Source organism: Rhynchophorus ferrugineus, unplaced genomic scaffold, assembly GCF_030347505.1.
Source record: "Rhynchophorus ferrugineus isolate W39M unplaced genomic scaffold, kcgeb_rfMv2 rfM10, whole genome shotgun sequence".
NCBI lineage: Eukaryota > Metazoa > Arthropoda > Insecta > Coleoptera > Curculionidae > Rhynchophorus > Rhynchophorus ferrugineus.
In genome coordinates, this window is record NW_027472589.1 from 12,840,730 (window position 1) to 12,862,452 (window position 21,723).

General features: G+C 33.6%; 3 protein-coding genes across 12 annotated transcripts; 2 read left to right on the plus strand and 1 right to left on the minus strand.

The window, feature by feature from the left end:
• The first annotated feature begins 201 nt into the window (after positions 1–201).
• Positions 202–20,045, plus strand: LOC143204093 (uncharacterized). 10 transcript variants are annotated; one of them, XM_076416549.1, is made up of 12 exons: positions 202–461; positions 664–762; positions 910–994; positions 1,639–1,744; positions 1,821–2,077; positions 2,135–2,993; positions 3,314–8,393; positions 8,474–9,148; positions 9,215–9,343; positions 9,401–18,077; positions 18,530–18,630; positions 19,315–20,045. In XM_076416549.1, exons 2-12 carry the CDS (start codon positions 687–689, stop codon positions 19,332–19,334), a joined length of 16,065 nt encoding a protein of 5,354 aa, XP_076272664.1. In that variant the 5' UTR covers positions 202–461; positions 664–686; the 3' UTR covers positions 19,335–20,045. The 10 variants fall into 10 exon arrangements, with proteins under 10 accessions (XP_076272664.1, XP_076272665.1, XP_076272660.1 ...); XM_076416550.1 differs by having other exon boundaries at positions 3,314–7,937; positions 8,019–8,393; positions 9,215–18,077; XM_076416545.1 differs by having other exon boundaries at positions 8,474–16,741; positions 16,796–18,077; positions 18,530–18,674.
• Positions 20,046–20,454: 409 nt separating this feature from the next.
• On the plus strand, positions 20,455–20,981 carry mRpL42 (mitochondrial ribosomal protein L42). The gene has a single exon (XM_076416592.1). It carries the CDS (start codon positions 20,532–20,534, stop codon positions 20,904–20,906), a length of 375 nt encoding a protein of 124 aa, XP_076272707.1. The 5' UTR covers positions 20,455–20,531; the 3' UTR covers positions 20,907–20,981.
• Positions 20,982–21,078: 97 nt separating this feature from the next.
• LOC143204123 (huntingtin-interacting protein K) lies at positions 21,079–21,644 on the minus strand. Its single transcript, XM_076416593.1, has 2 exons — positions 21,325–21,644; positions 21,079–21,230 (listed from the first exon to the last, which is right to left on the minus strand). The coding sequence occupies exons 1-2, from the start codon at positions 21,553–21,555 to the stop codon at positions 21,102–21,104; spliced, it is 360 nt and encodes a 119-aa protein (XP_076272708.1). The 5' UTR covers positions 21,556–21,644; the 3' UTR covers positions 21,079–21,101.
• Between the last annotated feature and the right edge of the window lie 79 nt (positions 21,645–21,723).

A 21,723-nucleotide genomic window follows, 5' to 3' on the forward strand; every position in this document is an offset into this window, starting at 1 on the left:
TACACAAACATTTAGGGAAATTATTTGTATTGGTGGTACTTGCTCATTTCAATTTTTAACGTAGTAAATACCTACTCCATCGTAATCGATATTCGGCTATCTTTCTTTTATTAATGTACATCCATATATTTCTATCCCTTGTTACTGTTTTATGGTTGTTTTAGTGACTAAGTCTTCTTTGACGTCTGTCTCCCCGCCTTCATATTCTTACTAAAGACCATAATGGCTAACACAAATGATCAAGTGAAGTAAAAACAAGACTTTGAAACGTGTTTTAAAGCGTTCGTCAAATAAGTTAGTGATATGCAACATAACGTGAAAAAACATTTATTATTTACTGTATAATATATTTTATAAGGTTTTGTAAACTGCAATATTGTGTGTTTGTGAACGTGACGATTTAAGTGCAGCCAGTTTCTGATCTAGATTCCTCGACTATTTTGGTCGTTTCAACCTCTCAAGTGCGTATTATTGTAGTTTTATATATTTTATACGTTTTTAAATAATTGTAAAAACCGTTTGTTATTAATTTATGTAAAAGTTTTTATATAGAATGTGTCTATTTACAATTTGAACACACAAGATGGTTTAAATAATCTTGATATTAAAAGAGATTTAAACGAATATAGTGGATTTATAAAAGAGAAATAAATTCTTTTTTAGGTGTATTAACTTAAAACTTCAAAATGATGGGGAGTTACCAGTATGAACAGTCCAGAACAAGTAAAAGGAACAACACTCGACAATCATCATGTACTTCAGGTATGCAGTGGTAACATTAGCTTTTTTGTGTGTAAACAATATATTGAACTATTGTTTTTTTGTTATATAATTGAAATGTTTTGAATGTAAACAATGTTTTTATTATTTTTTGTAAATATTATAATTTATTATTAATTATTTTTGTAGATATCACAGATGAGAAAATCAAGAAAATTTTACATATGCCTCCATCTTTAGAAAATGCCAAAGCCCTTTTACAGCATATTAAGCGGTATGTCCATGAAATCATTTAAAACAAACTCTAATTTAAGTGGCCCTTGAAGATTTTACTTTTTATCCCTATTAAATGTATTCTGCATTTTGTGTTTAAATTGTCTTCGAGGGGTTATAGTAAGGCACTTTTACTAATTTTTTTTTTCTGTAAAGGATTATAAGAAAAAGTATGGATCAAGACTACCAGTTATTTAATTCTGTTTTATACATTTTGATTACTTAAGGAGTTAAAATATAGATTATTACTACATATCAGGTTTAACTGTTTTTAAATCAGCTGTAAAATTATTAGTTAATAACATTAATTGTGGATCAATGAAGATTAGAAGATTAACAAAGAAAGAAGATAATTTGAAGAAGAAACAGAAGAATCAACAACTTGGAACCTTCCACAGCTTAGAAGACCTTTGATGAAGAAGCCCCAGAATTGATTTCTGTTTCAAGAATGACATTTGTTTTGATTAATAATTTTAAATTTTTAAAATTTGATATTAAATTTTGGATATAATAGTGCATAATTTCAAAAAAATACATCAAAATGCTCAATGAATTTGAAGAAGTAAATGGTCTATTTTATATATATTTTTATTTTACTTAAAAAGATTAGCAAATATTAAAATTTGTCTTTTTAAAATCTTCCAGAAGTATATTTGAAACCAGAGATCATCTAAGAAGAACCCCAAAATTTGTTTTACGAGTTCATGATAGTATTATGTTAATACATGATTACAACTGTAGACTTGAAGAAGTAAGTTGGTTTTTTATAATTTTTATGACATCCCATGTGTTTTTACAAAGTTATATAACAACTGTTGTTTTTTTAGATAAGAGGAAGATACTATTTGAATGAATCGTTCAAGGAATTAATTCTTTTTTACATAAAATTGGAACTAGGCGTTTTAAAAAATTCAGAATATAATAATGATAGCTATTATTATAATTTGGAACAGAGAATTCTGGCCTTGTTAAAAACAATTTTTGTAAGATGTTCTACGAATACCCAAGAAATTTGGACAATGATACTAAACCTCCTTGTAGAAATTCCATATGATGTTCCTGAGTACTTTAATCAAATTATAGAGTGAGTATTTTATTGTTACATTAATTTATAAGGTAATATTATTTGTGTTTATTGCAGGCATGTAAAAGCAAAGATCTATCAGAGTACTTCCATGTTCAGTCCTTTAGACAACATGAAGAGACCCTCGCAACTAACTTGTTATAGCAAGGAATCTAATTCAGAAACACCAAACTCTTTTACACCTTTTTCAAGATATTCAACACCCAGTGCTAGAGATCTAGGTGATGTTATAATTATATTGGATGAAAATGATACAGGACAAAGAGTAACAAATACCAAATTAAAGGGGAAATTTCCCTTAAAAAGAGAAAGGTGGCGAAATCCTATTCAGAATGAACCGAATGATACTGGTCAAGGAAGCAGCAGGTTGAAAAATGGTATGCTACAACAGACTGTTCAGCCAAATGGAGTTAATATGCAGTGTACTAATGCCTCTGAGCCATATAGGAAAACTAAATCACCAACACAAGATGAACGTGATGATGATGTTCTTTTAATATCTGATGAAAGTTGTGATTCACCAATAAGTAATGCTCATGTTCCTCCATTGACTAATCACCTGCCTCAGAATATATTTCATCGTCCATTTTCAAAACACAACTACCTTCTAGAAGCAAATCCTGTGCCTAATGATATAATTGACTTGTCAGAAGACCTTAGTGACTCAAGTGAACCTGAACAGACAGATGTAACAAACAATCGTTTGACTAATAATAATACAATACAGTCAGAAATTGTACAAACTTGTGTAAATTCAGTAAATAATGTTAGTGGTAGTATATGTGAAAGTGCAAATGTGATCTCAGACTCGGACAGAACAGCTTTAGTGCAAACTAGTGCTCCATTGACTAGTGAAGTTTCTATACCAGGCATCTCAAAACAAATAGAACATTGGATAAATGCTAACATTGGCCAGGTGAGTGTTTTTAATACTTAATTGCCTTTATGCCAGAAAATAAAAGCATTTAAAACATTATTAGTTAGGGAAAACAACAAAATACTCAAGAATATATTAATAAAATTTGAAATTATTTTTTAATGTAAATAGATATTATTTATTCATTTTATAATGTTTATATCTCAATAGATCTTCATATATTTTATCTATGTTATTAAGTTTATTTATAATTATAATAATTATATTTTAGCTTTGTTGAAATATATAAATTTTGTAAGTAATTCTAAGGAAAAAAAACATAAGGCAAATGAAGGCATTAACTATAATCTTGTTTACAGATTACTATTCAAGAAGGGCCAGATAAAGTTGTGATACATTTATTAAAACATTCAGATATGACCAGTAGTGAACAAGAAACAAAAAATAGTAGTACAGATAGTAGATTAACATCAGAAGCCATCATTAAAACAAATGAAGGGTCTAATAAAACTCAAGAAAACTCAAATGTCAGGGAAAATACAGAAGGCTTTAGAGAAACCAATAGCGAACAAAATAGTGATGCTGCAGTCAGTGATAAAATGATTTCTTCAAATACATGCTATAAATCTACAGATAAGGAAAATCAATCAATATTTGACTGCAATAAAAATAAGAATCTGCTCCGGGTACGAAAAGATTTGCAGCAAATTCCCAATTCTTTGTTATTAGAAGATAAAAATAAGAATACAAGAGTACCAAGTTGTTCTTTTCTAAGTGATGTAATTAAGCAGCCTATAAAACAATTTCAAAAAAATGAACTAAATAAGGTGGGAGAAAAGAACTCATCTGTAGGTAGAAATATATCAGTTCATGTAACTAAACAAACTGAAGATCTTCAGCAATCCATAAAATCATCGGTTAGTACAAATAATGCATATCAAATGCACCAAAATAATCCAGAGGATAATAATTCCCTTCAAATTGCTATTGCAAACGAATCACAAGTGAAAAATATATCTGTTGGTACTGTTTGTGAAATTCAATCTAAAACTGATGATTTTGAATGTGAAAAAGGTACACATGTTACTATTCATCTTGGTGAACATACTGAAAGTGCTGACGGAAGTAGAGATCAGCAGGGAAATCAAATATCAACAGATACAGAAGGTGGAGTAATTGATTTGGACTCATCATCACTTTTGGACACTTCTAATGAAAGTAATGATATGGATATTGAAATTAGCAGTAAAGAAACAAGTGTTCAAATTACAGAAGGTGATACTAGTCACAATAGAGATTTAAATATTCTGATCCCCAATACCAGTGAAAATATATCATTCAAGGATAATGAATATATAGTAAATAATCATTCTAATTCCCTTCAAGTAGCACCAATTAATATTTCAAATAATGTTCAGGCTACAGCAGACATTAACAACATTGAGATACAAAACAGTGTGAATTTTACAGAACGGGAACAATCTAGCCAGAAGGATCAATTACCAGGGAGTTGCCTGGAAAATATAAGTTACTCTCATTGCATTACAAAAATAGCTCTTTCTAAAAATATAGAAACCAATGAAGAACCTGAAATAGACCGGGCAGTGATAGGCTCATTTGTAGTTACAGAAAAAGAACTGAATACAATACAAACTCAAGAGGTGACATCAGAGCGAAAACAAACCCATATAGGTAAAGAAATGTTGAGTATTGAATCTGAGAAGAAAGGTATGTTAGTACCAGAAAATGAAACATGCATTGACCAAAGTACTGAGTCCAGTGTTGACATTTACACTAATGCAGCTGTAAAACATGTATCGGAATTCCGTGATAAACTTATCACCAATAAGGAATTAATTAATAGTGGACCAAAAGAAGATTTTTCAGCTGCTATTGAGGGCCACTTGATCGCTAATGATACCAGAATTGAATCAAGAATGGTTGTCATATCTGATAGTGACCAGTCTAAAGTAATTGTAGCTGATACTCATAATTTAATATCTCAGGAAATATCCTTACATACTGAAAAAAATAGTGAAGAATTATCTAATCAGGCTTCTGTACATAAATTAACAGAAAAGTGTAATTCAAAAATTGAAATCATATCAGATTGTAAGTCTGATAAACAGAATATTAAAAAAGACCTACAGATAACGCAATTAAAATTAAATAGTCCAGATCAAGCAACACCATTGAGTAAAGATTTTAGTAACAATGTTATAAGTTCACAAGAAATAAACTGTAATGTTTCTTGTAACCAAAAGGTATCAGAAAACAACGAACATATTCCTAATTTAAACATTAATAAAGGAGATATTGATTTAGTTAATGGATCCAATATCAATACAGAAGAAATAGACCCTGACACAAGGAAAGAATGTTTAAATGAATCTATAACTACAGAAGGGAATGAAAAAATTACTTCTAGTACGCAAATCGTGAAGAATGCTACATGTGAGCAAGGCCAAAAGTCTGAAAATTATGGAGAACATACTGATCAATTTAATGGAGATACACCACCAAATGTTAAAAATACAGAAGAACCATTTTTACCAGACCGTATAGAAAAAAATATACTTTGTGATACTAAAACATATTCTATTGAAAACATGGAAAAATCAAGTAATCCTGAAGATTCTAGTAACCTGAATAACTGTAATGATCAAGAGGTTGAAAAAAGTTCTGCTGTTCTCACGTCGGAAACTTTATTTAATTCATCAGAAACTCAATTCCAACAACATGTGGAAATCATTAGTGATAGATATGAAGCTTCTGATTTCTCCACACATATTGATCAGAGTATAGAAAAAAATCTAAATCAACTATGCTATGATGCAGTTATATCTCACTCTGGGCCGGAAGCTGCTATTGATAGAGAAGTTTCAAATTGTAACATCGATTTATCAAATCCTATTCATATTGATGCTTTTAATAGTAATACTGAGGTAAGCATAGTTGAAGCAAGTCATAAGTTAAACATTATGGATAAACCTATAGAAGAAGTAGCTTCTGTTAGTAATAAGTCAAATGTCTCTCCTGGCAATATTAATACCTTCAATAAAATGAATAAGACAAGTACAGTGAACAATTTAGGCCTAATTACTAATATGGAAATTTCTTCTGCTGACAGTGATGTAATTAACAAACATAAAACAGTACAGTTAGTTTTGGAGGAACTTCTTGATAATGTATTTTGCTATGAAGGGAACAACATTGAGAAAATACAGAGTTTAGAAAATACAATTGAGATGACAGTCCAAGGTGACATGAATAATGAGTTAGTACCAATATATGATTTGACAAGTAAATTAAAAACAAACGAACAGCTTGCAGAAACTGTTGAAGCATATAATGACAATAAATATGGAAAAGAAGCCAAAGAACGGAGTTTTCATCAGGAAATTGAGACACCACAGCTTTGTACTAGTGTTCTTATTAACTCTAAAGTGTCACAATGTCAAGAGACAGAATCAGTGACAAAATGTAAATTAGATGAAGAAGCTGTTGAAGCATGTAGTGATAATAAAGTTCAAGAAGAAACTGAAGAACAGAGTTTCCATAAGGAAATTGAGACACTACAGCCTTGTGATGGTATACTTAATAACGCCGAAATATCACAGCGTCAAGAGACAGAATCAGTGACAAAATGTAAATTATATGAAGGGCCTACAGAAACTGTTGAAGCATGCATTGATAATAAAGTTCAAGAAGAACAGAGCTGTCATAAGGAAATTGAGGCACTACAGCATTGTGATACTGTGCTTAATAACTCTAAAGTATCACAGTGTCAAGTGACAGAATTAGTGACAAAATGTAAATTAAATGAAGAGCCTGCAGAAACTGTTGAAGCATGTAGTGATAATAAAGTTCAAGAAGAAATGGAAGAACAGAGCTGTCACAAGGAAATTGAGGCACTACAGCATTGTGATACTGTGCTTAATAACTCTAAAGTATCACGGTGTCAAGTGACAGAATTAGTGACAAAATGTAAATTAAATGAAGAGCCTGCAGAAACTGTTGAAGCATGTAGTGATAATAAAGTTCAAGAAGATGCAGAAGAACAAAGTTTTCATAAGGAAATTGAGACACTACAGCCTTGTGATAGTGTGCTTAGTAACTCTAAAGTATCACAGTGTCAAGTGACAAAATATAAATTAAATGAAGAGCCTGCAGAAACTGTTGACGCATGTAGTGATAATAAAGTTCAAGAAGAAGCAGAAGAACAAAGTTTTCATAAGGAAATTGAGACACTACAGCCTTGTGATAGTGTGCTTAATAACTCTAAAATATCACAGTGTCAAGTAACAAAATATAAATTAAATGAAGAGCCTGCAGAAACTGTTGACGCATGTAGTGATAATAAAGTTAAAGAAGAAACGGAAGAACAAACTTTTCATAAGGAAATTGAGACACTACAGCCTTGTGATAGTGTGCTTAATAACTCTAAAGTATCACAGTGTCAAGTGACAGAATCAGCGATAAAATGTAAATTAAATGAAGAGCCCGCAGAAACTGTTGGAGCATGTAATCATAATAAAGTTCAAGAAGAAACTGAAGAACAGAGTTTTCATAAGGAAATTGAGATACTACAGCACTGTGATGGTATGCTTAATAACGCCGAAGTAGCAGAGTGTGAAGAAAATGGATTAGTAATTCATAATCACCGTTCTGATGACCAAAACGACGTCAAATTATCACAATCTGAAGAATCGCTATCTGCTAGTGATAAAAAACAGTCTACAGAGCCAGTAACCACTAATGCTCATAAATATCCACAGGAGTTTCAAGATTTAGCGGACATTCTTGCTGAAAATGAAAAAGTCAGACCTAATACAGTAGCAGATACAGGTAATATAAGTAAAAATGCTTGTGAAACTATACCAGACAAGGTGCAAATTGGCGATAAATCTGTATCAGAAAATGAGAAAAATATAACCAACACTACAATACCCGAGATTAATAACGAATCTATGAAGTCACAGAGTGAGTTATTTTCTATCAGAACTTTTAATCATCGCTTTGAGTATGAAGCAAATATTCATAATGAAATTTTGGATTTTACAGTTAGCAAATCTAGTAGCCTGAATTCGTGTGAAGAAGTAACCATAAACAAGAACAAAACAGGAACATCAATTGTTACAGCTAATGAAAAGCAATATGTACTAATACCCGATAATAAATATTATTATGGAAACCCCACTCATTTTCTAACGGACATTGAACGGGAAAAAGGTGGATACATGGCTAGTAGTCCATTAAATTTGGCAATGCCAAAAGTATCTGAAGACGAGCATGCTGCAAATGTGCCCGTCGAAGTTCCGAATGCCGATAAATTTAAACAGGCATTCAAGGAAGATAGTACAATGGAAAATTATGACTTCAATAATACTGCTTCAACTGTTTCAAGATTAACTAATAATATACCAGAAGAGCCTGCAGGTAAAGTTTTTATATGTGTATTAAAATTTATCAGTATATACTAATGCAAGATAACGAACGTTAATATAATTTTTTTTCAGGAGTAACCCCGCTACAAATGCCGCCGATCGAAGACGATATTGAAGAAAATAAAGGCATCTGTTTATTAGCCGCCACTGCGTCTTGCCAACCCAAAATCCCCGTACCGGAATCCAGTTCTTTTTTAAAATTTTCCAAGGATTATATTTCCTATAAGGTTTATCAGAATATTGAAAGCTGTGATCAAGAATCCTCTCAACTATATAATTCTGAAGCTACAGATGGAAGTGACTCGGACGGTAAACTTCTAATCGATGGTACAGCATCTGAACAATTCGAAGATACTGAACACAATAATAATCCAGTACCACCTAGAGTCATTAACGGAGAAGTGTCGTTGCCGATTCAAGATTATCTGGAAATTACATTAAATACAGCACCTAAGAAGAGCCAACTTCATGAGATGCCCAGTCCACGACCTAAACAGAAAACTAAAGCGCAGATAAAGCAGCTACCGCCTACCCCTCCATTACTAACTTCCAGCGATTCAGACGATAATGTTCCTCTAACTCAACGGATGCTCTCGAGGAGAACACCATCGCCGCGGAAAGGAAGACCTAGACTGAATACTCCAAAATCAAAACAGGATCATAGTAAAATCACTGAAGAGTGCATACCAGATCAAACGAATATCTTAAAGAAATCTGGCCGGAAACCAAAAGAGAAGAACACAAACTGTGAGTATCGCTCTAAACTTCGTTCTCGATCAGGTAGTGAAATTGTAACTGATTCTCCAAACACAGTGGCGTTGGATTGTCCTGAGCTCAAGGAAGAGGATTCATCTAACTATCTATCGAAATTAAGACGTCGCTCCGGATCAGTAATTGATGATCATGACATAATTCCAAAAACGGCCGAGTCATTAGTTCCGGGTACTGAAAAAACTAAACCTTTAATCCCATTGAAAAATAAAAACTCTGCTTTTAAAGGTCAAGATGTAATATCTGTTCCAGTAGATGCCTCGCCAAAGAAAAAACGCGGCCGAAAACCAAAAAATATACTTCACATTACAACCGACCCACCTATTACTCTTAATAAAGTGGAAAAGAAAAAACCAGGTAGGAAACCAGCAAGAAAAAATGAATTGGAATTAAATCTAGTAGGACCAATCAACCATCCTGTTCAGACCAATAATCAAATTATATCTCCAACTAAGACGGTTGTTACCATCCCCTCTGATTCTAATATATATCCAGTAGTATTACCAACAACTTCACCCAGCACCACGCCGAAAGATAGGTACAAACAAGCTCTTAAAGCTCAAAGAAATGCCATGGCAAATGCGGAAGTTAATGAAGCACCTTTGCCATTGAAGTGGAAAACGCGATTTTTCACGAAATCAAAAAATACAATAAAAGAGACAATTGAAAAGCTGCAACCGCGACTTGGAGCGAGTGGAACTGATATTAATCCATTGGATGTCAGTATAACTGAACAAACTACCATTACACATTGCAATGGGCCAGAGATAGAGGTAAATTCAAATATTGTTGATGCAATTCCGTCATGTCAGGATTCTGCTGCCATTCCGCACACTGAATGTTCTGAAAATGTTAAAATTGACACCGAAGTTCCCATTGCAAATGAAGTCGAGGTTAAGGAATATTCACTTGTTACTGATGATATACAAAAGTCTGAAAATGTTCAGTATGTAAACTCAGAAGTAGGCTTAAATGACCCTTCTGACTCAGATTTAGTTTCTATAGCTCAGGAGGCAGCAAAAAGTGCTTATGAGGATTTTGATAATCAATCGATAGACTGTTATGATTCAAAGATTGGTAATGATAATTACTTTGAGGTTACTCAAAATTCTCTTACCACAATACATAATGAAATTTTAGTTACCACGTCTGCAATAGATAATGAAGAAAAAATTCAAGTAACAACATATATTGGTAATCCAAAAGTAGCAGATGAACAGAACATTAAGGCTGATACTGAGGTTATAGAACAGACAGCCATAGATCTTGAAAAGGATTTACCAAAGGAAACGGCAGATAACTTGTCGAGCAATGATGTCAATGGAGATTGTGAATCCAGTTGTCAAGAAGTTCAGGTAGAGCCAGATTTTCAAATTCCAGAAATATCACACAATTTAACAATTGAATCAACTGAGGATACTAAGACTGATATACTACAACATGATACTGAACAGTCCATAGACGATGACTTTGAAGCCTCTTATCATCAGCTGTCTGTACAAGAAGAAATTGTAATTAGTTCCTGTGAAAAATCTCTATTACCTAGTAGTGAAAGGGATATAGTAAAAGAAAATACACCAGAGATCAATGAAAGTAATTCACAAAATATATTAGGTAATACAATTGACAATCAGCGCCAATCTTTAGAAAAAACAGATTATTTAAATGAAAATAAAGACCACGCTGATGAAAGCAAACCACAAAATGTTATCCAGCATGCTACAGAAAGTTCAGAACCTGAGCAGTCACAACTAACCTCCAAAGAGGATTCTGAAGAAATTAAACCTTTAGAGCCTGAAGTTGATGTAAATTTACAATCTGGAAAAGCTAATGAATTGGTGGAAAAGCCATGTGGTAATCTAAATAGTTCACATGATTTATTGAGTGAACAACATGACTTAAGTTCACTTGAGAAAATGACCACTGCCGATACTTCAGCCATAGATAACATAGTTCAACCTTCTCAATCCACCGAAAATGAGCACAAAACTGAAGGGGTCAGTATAAAAAATAACAAAGAAAAACTCCGCAAAGAAGCAAAAGATCCGAAAGTCAAAGTTCCAAAAGGAGAAAATGAACGGGAATCATTATCGACGAAGAAAGAGGAGAAGAAAGTTACCAACAACGATGAAGACGTAAATAAGAAGAAAGAAAAAAACAGTAGAAATAAGCATGTATCTAAAGAAAGGAGACATACAAGTGAAGAAAAGAAAAACAAATCAGAAGATAACAGCATTAGTGACAAAAAGAAATTTGGAAAAGAAAACAAAAGGGATAAAAAATCAAGTAAAAAAGAAATTATGCCACTTGAAAATAAGAAAGTAGTTAATGAAAAGGACGAGAAAAAAGATAAGCTAGCAAGTGGTTTAGTTTCTCAAGATAGAAGTGCAAAAATATCTAAGAAAGAAACTTATTCGAATATAGAGGCGCAAAATTTAGATGATCCTGTTAAGAAAAATAAAGAATCTGGACAAAAAAATAAAAAGAGAGATAAACCCTGGACGGAGCATAATAAACATAATACAAGCGATAATGTAAATAAATCTAAACAAAATGATAGTGATAGAAAACGTGTGAGTGATAGATCAGAAAAGAGTGACCCCACCGGAACTACTGAAAAAAATATGTCTAAGCCTAATAAGGAACAGAAAAAATCGTCTAAAAAACAGCAAGATACCAAAGCAACTAAAGAAAAGAATGTATGTGTTAGTTCTACAACAGAAGATAAACACCAAAATAAAGAACCAGAAACTAAAAGGAAGAAAAAAGATGAAAAAGAAAGTACATTGAAAAATGATGAATCCAAAGCAGTAAAAGAAAATAATATACATTCACCAACAGAAGATAAAGTTAAAAATAAAGAAACCGAAGCCAAAAGGAAGAAAAAAGAAGAAAAATCAAGTGCATCAAAAAGTGATATGAAGAAGTCTTTGAAAAGGGTTGAATCAAATTTGCGCAACAAAAGTAAGGAAAATAATTCTTCACTTTTAAAAGAATTCAAATCATCGAACGCTGACGTGGAAACTGAAGAGCATATTCCAAATTCAAAAGATGGCCAAAGAGATATTAAAACCGAGAATGATTCGTCTAAAACCAGAAAATCTAGAGAAAAGGATAAACCATCACCAAAAGTGGCAGAACGACGAACCATAAGTGCAGATTCGATGAAAATTCAAGATAAAAAGGATGACTCTGACTCCAGTAAAGATAAGAACAAAATTGAAAAACGAGAAAAAAATAATAAAAGTAAAAAGGACCATAAACACCGAAATGATAGCAAATCTACAGTTAAAACTGCCGTCGCAAGAACTGAATCTTTAGATAGAATAGATTACAAACTGGAGGAAAGGGGAGATAATAAAAGCGTTGAATTAAAACATGTTCACAAAATTATACCAGAAAAAACAAAACTCAGCGTTGATGGACAGGATAATATAACTACCAACTCTGATAGTAAAGTCACAATTAATGAACTATATGTTAAATTAGATCGTAATAGTTTAGATAAAAGGGCACCTTCCAATTTACCGATTGAGGGTAGCACTAAAAATGAAGTTATGAATGTAGAATTGCCCAAAAGGGAAAACAATACTTCGAATACGACTTTATCTGCGTCACATGAAATTAATTCCGCAAATGAAAATCTAGCGACTCATAGAGATAAAAAGCGAAAATGTGTCGAAAAATTAAATTCAGTTGAAACCTCAGCTTCACCAGATGATAAAACCGATGCAGCAGTTGAAGAAACACGATCGGTTAATAAAAAACGAGAAGATGCAGAACATTTGGATTCAGTGGAAACTTCAACCTCAACAGATGATAAAAATGTTTCCGAAATTGAAGAAACAGCATCCATTAATACAAAACGAGAAGAGCAATCCTTACCAGGAGAAAAAATAAATCCAGCAATTGAAGAACCAGTTTCTAGTAATAAAAAGCCCAAATGTGTAGAACCGGCTGAGACTTCCAAAACCACTCCATCGGGATCAGAGGATAACATTAATTCGGCAATTGAAGAAACAAAATCTACTAACAAAAACCGAAAAACTATAGAACAATCGAATTCAGTTGACCCGGTTGGAACTCTCAAACCTTCTTCATCCATGCCGGAAGCAACAATCAATCCAGCAAGCGAAGGATTGGTTTTTTCCAATAAAAAACGAAAAAGTGTAAAACTGGATTTAGTTGAAAATTCAGTTTCAACAGATGATAAAAATGATTCAGCAATTGAAGAAACAGTATTTATTAATAAAAATCGAGATGTTGAGCAGTTGGATTCAACTGAAACTTCAAAAATAATTTCATCCGCAGCAGAAGAAAAAATTAATCCAACAAATGAAGAAAAGATATTTATCAATAACAAGCGAAAAATTGTAGAGCAGTCGGATTCATTTGAAGATATTATAGAATCTACCCCACCAAAAAAACATAAAAAGAGAAAAATTACGTTATGCAGAGACAGTCTTATCGAAAATATGAACAGTACTAAGATTAATAATACCAATATTCAAGAAAATTCTACCATATTATCATCGGCTGAAATTGATGAAAATCCGAAAGATATTCAGAACAATGTTTTAGACGAGGCGAACATTCCTGTTGAGGATGTTCATGACACATCTCAGCAATTCTTTCAGGACCTGAGAATTTCTGCCGAAATTGAGCTGCAGAGTGAAACCATTATTGAAGAACATATTACGCCAGATAACGAAATTATATTGGCTGATATAGGTGTTGGATATGTGGATGAGAAAGAAACTGATGATACAGACCAAGAAATTAAAATCAACGAGCCGGAACCGGCCGAGTTGTCATCAGTTTTAGAAGAAAGTGTCCAAGTGAATGAAAAGACGACTTCAATGGTAACCGACCAATTTGAACAAGAACATACCGAAAACAAATCAGAGGATAATATTAGTAGGGTCTTAAACGATAAATCAGAAGAAGAAACATCTCGCACGTGTGATGTTAGTTTCGAACATACCGAAAACAAATCAGAGGATAATATTAGTAGGATCTTAAATGATAAATCAGAAGAAGAAACATCTCATACGTGTGTTGCTAGCGAATCGTCTTACCATGAAGCCTGTGATGCAGACTATCCAAAAGATAATATTGATGAAGCATTCAAAGAAAAATCTGAACAAGAAATATACCAGACAAACGAAATTAATGAGATATCTTACAATGAAGAGCAACAAGCTACAGACTCTCACCCTATAGAAGCTGGATTAAAAATGGATACTGATAACCATATACCTAATTCTGAAGGAATAACATCACAAGACAGTCAAATTTTCACTAAAGACAGTGAAAATGAAGATGATGTCGATAAAGTACAGAGTAATAACAGGAAGAGGGTTTTATTAATGGATGGTACTGTTACAGACGATAATAACGTTAAACGTCTTAAAATAGATCCCGAAGTTTTCAACGGTGACCAACAGTTTAATGAGGTTAACAACGCTGAAACACAACATGGTGATGACCTAGAAATCAAAGATGTGAGTGAATCAATACAGATAGAAGGCCATATTGAATCTGTTACTGAAAATTGTCCTATGGAAGAATCTGAGATTGTAAAAATATTACCTTCTTCAAATAATAGTGATATGCCCAACCAAAAAGAAGATATAAATAATATGGATGATTCAATAACACCAGAAATTTTAGTTAAACCTGTCAGCATTGACATTCCTTCAGCAGAGTGTAATATTGCAGATTGTCAATCGCCAGCTTTAGGCGTTGACGAATTAAAATCTGTTGAAGTACAAAATGAATTTACTACAATAAATCAAGTAAATGAAAGTGGAAAGCAATTATATGACTCAGAATTAAAAACTACAGGAAGCCAGAATGAACCTATTGTTGACAGTCTGCCTACATATAATGATGAATCACAATCTGTCTCAGTTACATCAAGCGATAACACTACAATTCAAGTACCAGATGAACAACCAGATCAATCATCACTTCATACAAATAATCTGGACACCATTAGTACCTCGGTTGCCCCTCTTATGGAAACCACGAGCAATATTGAAATGCCGATTGATCAATCTACGATATCAGACCTAGAAATTCAGGCAAATCTTGTAGATGTGAATAATGCGCCAACCGATAACATCGAAATTAACATAAATTCCGACAAATTTCAATCAAACACAGAGAATTCTGCTGTTGGTTCCGAACAAGTCATTAATGGAATACCACGAGATGAATGTATTAACATGGAAAATATTCAGAAAGAAACTACATTACCACGTGAACAGACAGAAATTTCCCCGATGGATGATAGTTCTCTTAATACTAACAGTGATTACCCCACCATACCGACAGAAGATGTAACAGAGTCCGGCAGTATTTCAACTAGTGAACAATATCAATATTTGCAGGATAAGTGTTCTCCGAATATGTCACCCGCCGAGAGAGTGGGCACTTGTTATCGAAACCCTAGCCCTCCAACTAACACGGAAGAAATGGATTCCTGCAAAAGCTACCAAGAAAAAGCCGATGAGTTATACCTGTTCAGCATCGGTACTGACATTCAGAAAATTCCGATTCTGCCTGACTTCATTGTTAATAGAGATGACGCTTTCCTTGCTCTTGACCGACCTGAAATGGGTGTAGCGACATTCTTCGAAAACAAAACGCAATTATATAACAACACGTCGTCTGATCATTTTGGTTCCGCTCTCTCGACTGGCAGCAACAGCAGTACTTTTGGCACTCAATCTACGGTTAGTTCTGACATGGTTAAAAATGGGTTGATCGATAGTTCCCACAAAGCGGATAAAGTGGTATCCGCCGAAAACAAGAATATTAATACTAACATGAGCACTCAATATCAAGTAGACGGTTCCTGCCAAGATAATCTTCAGAAGCTTGCCTCGAATTTTTTCTCACCCCCCTTGAATAACAACATGAACCCGCCATCAGCGGTTAATTCTTCTAATTTCATGCAAAATTCCTTGTCCAGTCAAACTAATTCTGATCTGAAAGTTGGTTCTAACATTGTTCAAGTCCTTACCGATGGATCTTCTACTAAACCTAGTGACGATTCGTGTGCAAATCAGCTTACCACTGAGACCGAGCTCTGCTACGATGAACTCCTGGACGACTGCAAGTCGTATATAGAATCAGAAAACGTGCTAGCCAAATATATGTTGAAGAAATCGACACAAAAAGACATCGATAATACCGCCAGCGGTTTAGGGAGCAAGGACTCAATGGATATCAATTCATCCGGTCAGAATACCAACAAAGTTACCAATGGAGCATCACACACCAGCGATCACACCTACATGATGAACTTGCTGTTTACGAGTCAACAAGAATCTCCGGATATTTCGTCGGAGTTTGGCTTAGATCAGCCGGAGAGCAATCTCCTGGAACTAATGGGCACTGAGACTACATCCGGAGAAGTACTACCAGAGCTCGAGCTAACCTTTAACAGTGCATCCAGCAGTATATTAGGCGACTCTAATTCCTTCCCCACCGAGAATGAATGGACGTTTTGCGAAGCCACCGCCAATCCGGCCGAGATTTTGCAGAATCTTGACGGTTCATGTAAGGTAATCGTGAAACCTCAACCGCAGTTATCTTATTCAAGTTTTTATTCAGATTTTTCATCTCTGGTACCGGAAATGTGCGATAATAACTTCCCTCAGTGTCCGAGCAAAGGTAGACCGAACCCCGACGGGAAAAAACCGATTGACGTCGTCGATTTCCTGGAAAATGGCCTGGTCCCGAAAGAGAACCCTTTGAAGAAGATTCGTCTGCAAAAACCGATCGCGGATAACGACATCAAGAAGAGACCGCCGATTAAAAGGCCAAGAGGTAAAAAGCCGTCTCCCAAACCGGTGGATAACTTTACCATACCTCAAAGGAATTGGACCAAGACAAGGGTGCCCACTGTATCTCCCACGAGCAAACGTCTAGCTGCCGAGCGCGAGGATTTATCTAATATAGAAAAATTACAGAATCAACTGCCTAAGAATTCGAAGATTGTGGGTGTTATTACGACACAAAACAATGAAAACCTGCCGCAATTAGTACCACTCACTCTGGGAATCACCACAAGGTCTGGATCGAAGAACGTTACTAAGGAGAGTTCATGGCAAGTTACTCCTGCCACCCAAAGCATTTATATCAACGCCGTTAAAGTAAAACCCGACGTTCCCAAAACTGAAACACCGGCAACGGTCAAAACTCAAAATTCACCTAGAGATAACAAGCCTTCGAATGATAAATTGAATACAAAACCCGAGAAGATATCGTCACCTACCGCTGCACGAACTCAACCAGCCAATTTAAAATCCATCGGTGTTAACAAACTAGACCTCAAAGGCAAGACCGTCTTGTTGAAACTTCCCAAAATATTGACAAACTCCGATATTCAAAAAACACACTATGTCAGTACAGAGCCATCAACTATACCTACTGCGAAGTCAGCGGGTGCAACCAAAAATCCTGCGAAGAAGACGGTGCGACTGAAACCCATCCATTCGGAGTCATTTATTTCTAACACGAGGCTTGGTTCGAGAAGACTTCAAGAGATACTGAAAGAATCAGTTGATACGCAAGTGAAGAAGCCCGAACCAGTAAAACCTGTGGTTAGTAACATGAACGAGGTGTTCGATAATTTGTTTCGGAAGGGGGTTATGAATCGAAATTTCAAAACAAAAATTAATAATCAGGACAAGGTGAAGGAAACTGCGGCAACTACAAAACAACCTCCTAAGGAGATCGTTCAACAGAAGCCAGACATGAGATCTAGAGAATCTATCAGTACGGCTTCCGGAACACACAAGTCACAGAATCACGTTGGTTTGTCCTCGAACACCTGGTCACCGTATACCCCTCCCAATTTTACAGGCGAATCCTCTTCGTCTCCAAAGAACAAGTAAGTGCATCTTTTATGTTATTTTAAAATAATTCCTCCGATTCTATACTTATTATAATGGATTGCGGAAAAAGTAATTTCAGTTTGAATTAATTCTTTTCATTAATGAATGTTACAACTAAAACACTGAACCAAGCAATTTCCACAAGCCCAGTTTGAAGCCAGCTTTATACCACTTAGATAGTTTTCCAGAGGCCATAACAAATGATAATTGGGCGTATAACTTATAATAAGATGTTTGTAGTCTAACTTCTTTCTTTTCTTGCTCGCACATCATTGTCGTAATTTTACTTTCATATCGAGAATGTTCCGGTATCTTTCAGAGGTGCAATAATATAGCTTCATTGAATAAGAACCCGAACATTAAAAACCGAATTTACTTTATCCCCATTCGCGTATTTTTTGTTAAATATAATAAAATTACTAGATGTATTAAAAGTTTTTCCTTTCAGTTCTACATCAAACAAATCTTCCGATGATCAGTACTTATGGTTAGAGGACATCAAATGCAAAATGGATTCGCAGTTGCTGGTTTTACCGACAGTTTCCACAAGTATGTTACGCTTTTAGGGAGTTGTATTTAAAAAAAGTTACAGGGTAATGTTGGGTTCCGCAGTAGTTTTGATGAATGATTAATTTGACACGTTACAAATGCGCTTTAATGAATTGAAGATTTTAGTTTTTACACCAAGTTGTTTAGTGTCATTTGAAGCATCACATTTTCTATTGAACTGATAGGATTATCCAAATGTGTTTGGAAATCCTATGTTTCAATAGTTTTTTTAACTTTTGTTCTGATGCACTTGTCTAAGATATATATAATACTTTAACAATAACTGAAACTCATTTTGTTTTTATAATATAAATGCTGTGAACGTAAATTTTGGAGGTTTAAACCAGCTTTATTTAATTTAAAATTCGTTTAAGCATTAAGACATCGGATTTAGGTATCAAGTCTGCAAGATATGATTTCTAGCTTCTCTGGATGAAGATTGTCTTATATATTTTAAAGCCAATGTACATTAAACAATAACAATTTTAATAAATTAATTTGTTTTGTTCAAATGTTCAAACAATAACTAAAATATGACTGAATGTAAACGACAATTTATCAATATTCATTGAAGTATGCAAAACAGTAATATATTTATGTATAATTAATAATAGGAGTTACCATTTGATACTTTATTTATACTAATTTATATATGTTTATTAATGTATTTATTTTCATTTGCAGATAGCACTTATTCTAAATAATATACACCTTCATCACAGTCTAACTGTGAAATAGGGCAATTGGCACAACTCGAGCAGTGCCGTCAAAAAGTTGATAACAGCTCCCAACAGCGATTAGGGAGTGAAAAAATTTCCCCGGACTCTCAGCGAAACGTAGAGGATGAAAAACTAGATTGCACGGAACAAACTGTTGTTCATTTACCGCCGATAATTCAAACTGATGGAACTCAGCATGTTTTATGCTTTATTGAAAACCGTATCTTGTCTGGAGCTTACATACCATACTATTGTTATTTATCGTTGCCAGCTCCATCAGCCAACCATTAATATGCTTTGTTTTAGTGGTTTCGTTTAATACCAAATATTAACACTTCTAATTTTTAATTTTCGTCTTTAAAAACGGAAATTTACGTTACTAAGAAGAATATGTACATTTTTAAGAAAGTTGTGTGTACAACTTTATTTTTAAATATATTGATTGGTCTCATTGGACAAGTTAAGCTGTAGCAAGTGAAAATGGGTACATATTAATTTACTTTATATATATATATATAGAGAGAGAAAAAGAGTAATACTTCTAAGCTTTTTATTATGCTATTTATTTAAAATACTTTATACATTGTAATATAGTAATGTAATATATAATTGTACATATTATAGCACATAATGTTTATAAAAACAATTTGAAAATGTATTTGTAAATAGTTGAATAAAGCCATTGTTCTGAAGAAATGAGTTAACATCATACGTTATTTATTTAACCAAAGTAATTATTTAAAAATTAGCAAAATGTTGGTACTAGTATTACTGCATCCTTTACATAATCATCATAGAAAAATCACGTCTAAGAATCATATTCTCATTAATTTAAGCTTGATTGAAAATTTGTTTGAAATGTTGCATATATATCATAAAAGGAAGATTTATTTTCTTTCTGCATATATAGCTATTTTGTTTCAAAATTAAATATGTTTATGAAAGATTCTTCGTGTTACATTTACTATACTATAGAAGATTGAGTTTTAAGGGAATTTTTTTAGGATTGTGAATTCAAGATAATCGATTCTATTTTTGTATTTTTCAAGTATACGCATAATTTACAGGAACTTACAACGTCACAAATTCGAATTCTGTGCGCGTGCCAGGCCTAGCTTGTTATTTTTATAAACTTCATTTTAATAAATTAGGTTATGTTGTAGTATTTAAATCCTTAGTACAATGTCGGGGAGTTTGTTAATCGTAAATCGTTGTAACTTAGTTTTACGAAATACGTTACTTGGGAATATTAGAAACTGTTCGTCCAATTATAAGATAGTGTCTACAAAAGATGAAACTACTCTGGTAGCATGGCATCCTAAACAAGACTTCCCGTACGAATGTACTAGACCTCTTCCAGTTGAAAAAGTCGCTGAAAACCCTTCTGTCCTCAAGACACAATTGACTCCGGAACTATTATCGATATTTAATAAAAAGACCCCCGAACAAAGTAGGTTAGAATTAATGAATATTACATATACAACAAAACACCGATGGTTCCCTCGTGCCAGAGACAGAAAAGCTAAGAAAACTCCAATGGATAGAGATTACTTGTAGGAACATATGTTGTACAGTCAATAGTATTAATTTTCATGTATGGAACTAAAAATAAAACTTAAAATTTTTTAAAAATGTTTTAATATAAAATATTTCATAAATATAGTCATTTCTACTGGGTGATCAATTTTACACAATGCAAATTTTTAAATACACCATCAACAAAAGAATGTTGTCGCAATACTATTATTGCCTTTAATTTGTTAATGATATAAGAGCATTAACAACATTTCCATGGTTTTCTCTCAAAGTTCTCTCAGCTTTGGTTCGAGATATTTCCATCTCTCGAACTATGAGATCAACATCTTCTTTCTTAATAGAAACCTACAAATATAATGTATTAATGCATAAAACAATAATGTATAAATTAGTTATTACTAATAATCAGGACCATTAAAGCAGCTCATTTTGTGCTTACCTTTAAAAGCTCTTTTTCCCTTGCTTGCTTTTCTAAAGCAGCTTGATTTCTTCTGTCACCAATCGCAGATATCGCATTAGCGAAGTCCTGTGTAGAAATTTCTTTTTCTTCGGCATAATCAGTAACTTTTTCCAAGTCCGCCGCCCCACTGTCATATTTTGCCTGTTTCTTTTGTTGCGATTTTTCCGAATTTTCGTCTGAATTTCCATTTATGGGATCCTCATCGGCCATTTTCGCAATTTTACAAAAATGTTGAGTTTTTCAAAGAACGCGTTTGATCGACACAAAAATTCGGAATAGGTTAGGGTAGCCAGGAAATGTCAATAATATTTATTTTGTATGACTGGTTGACTGAATATGAAGTATTAATGAATACCAGATATGATCAAAAAATAACTA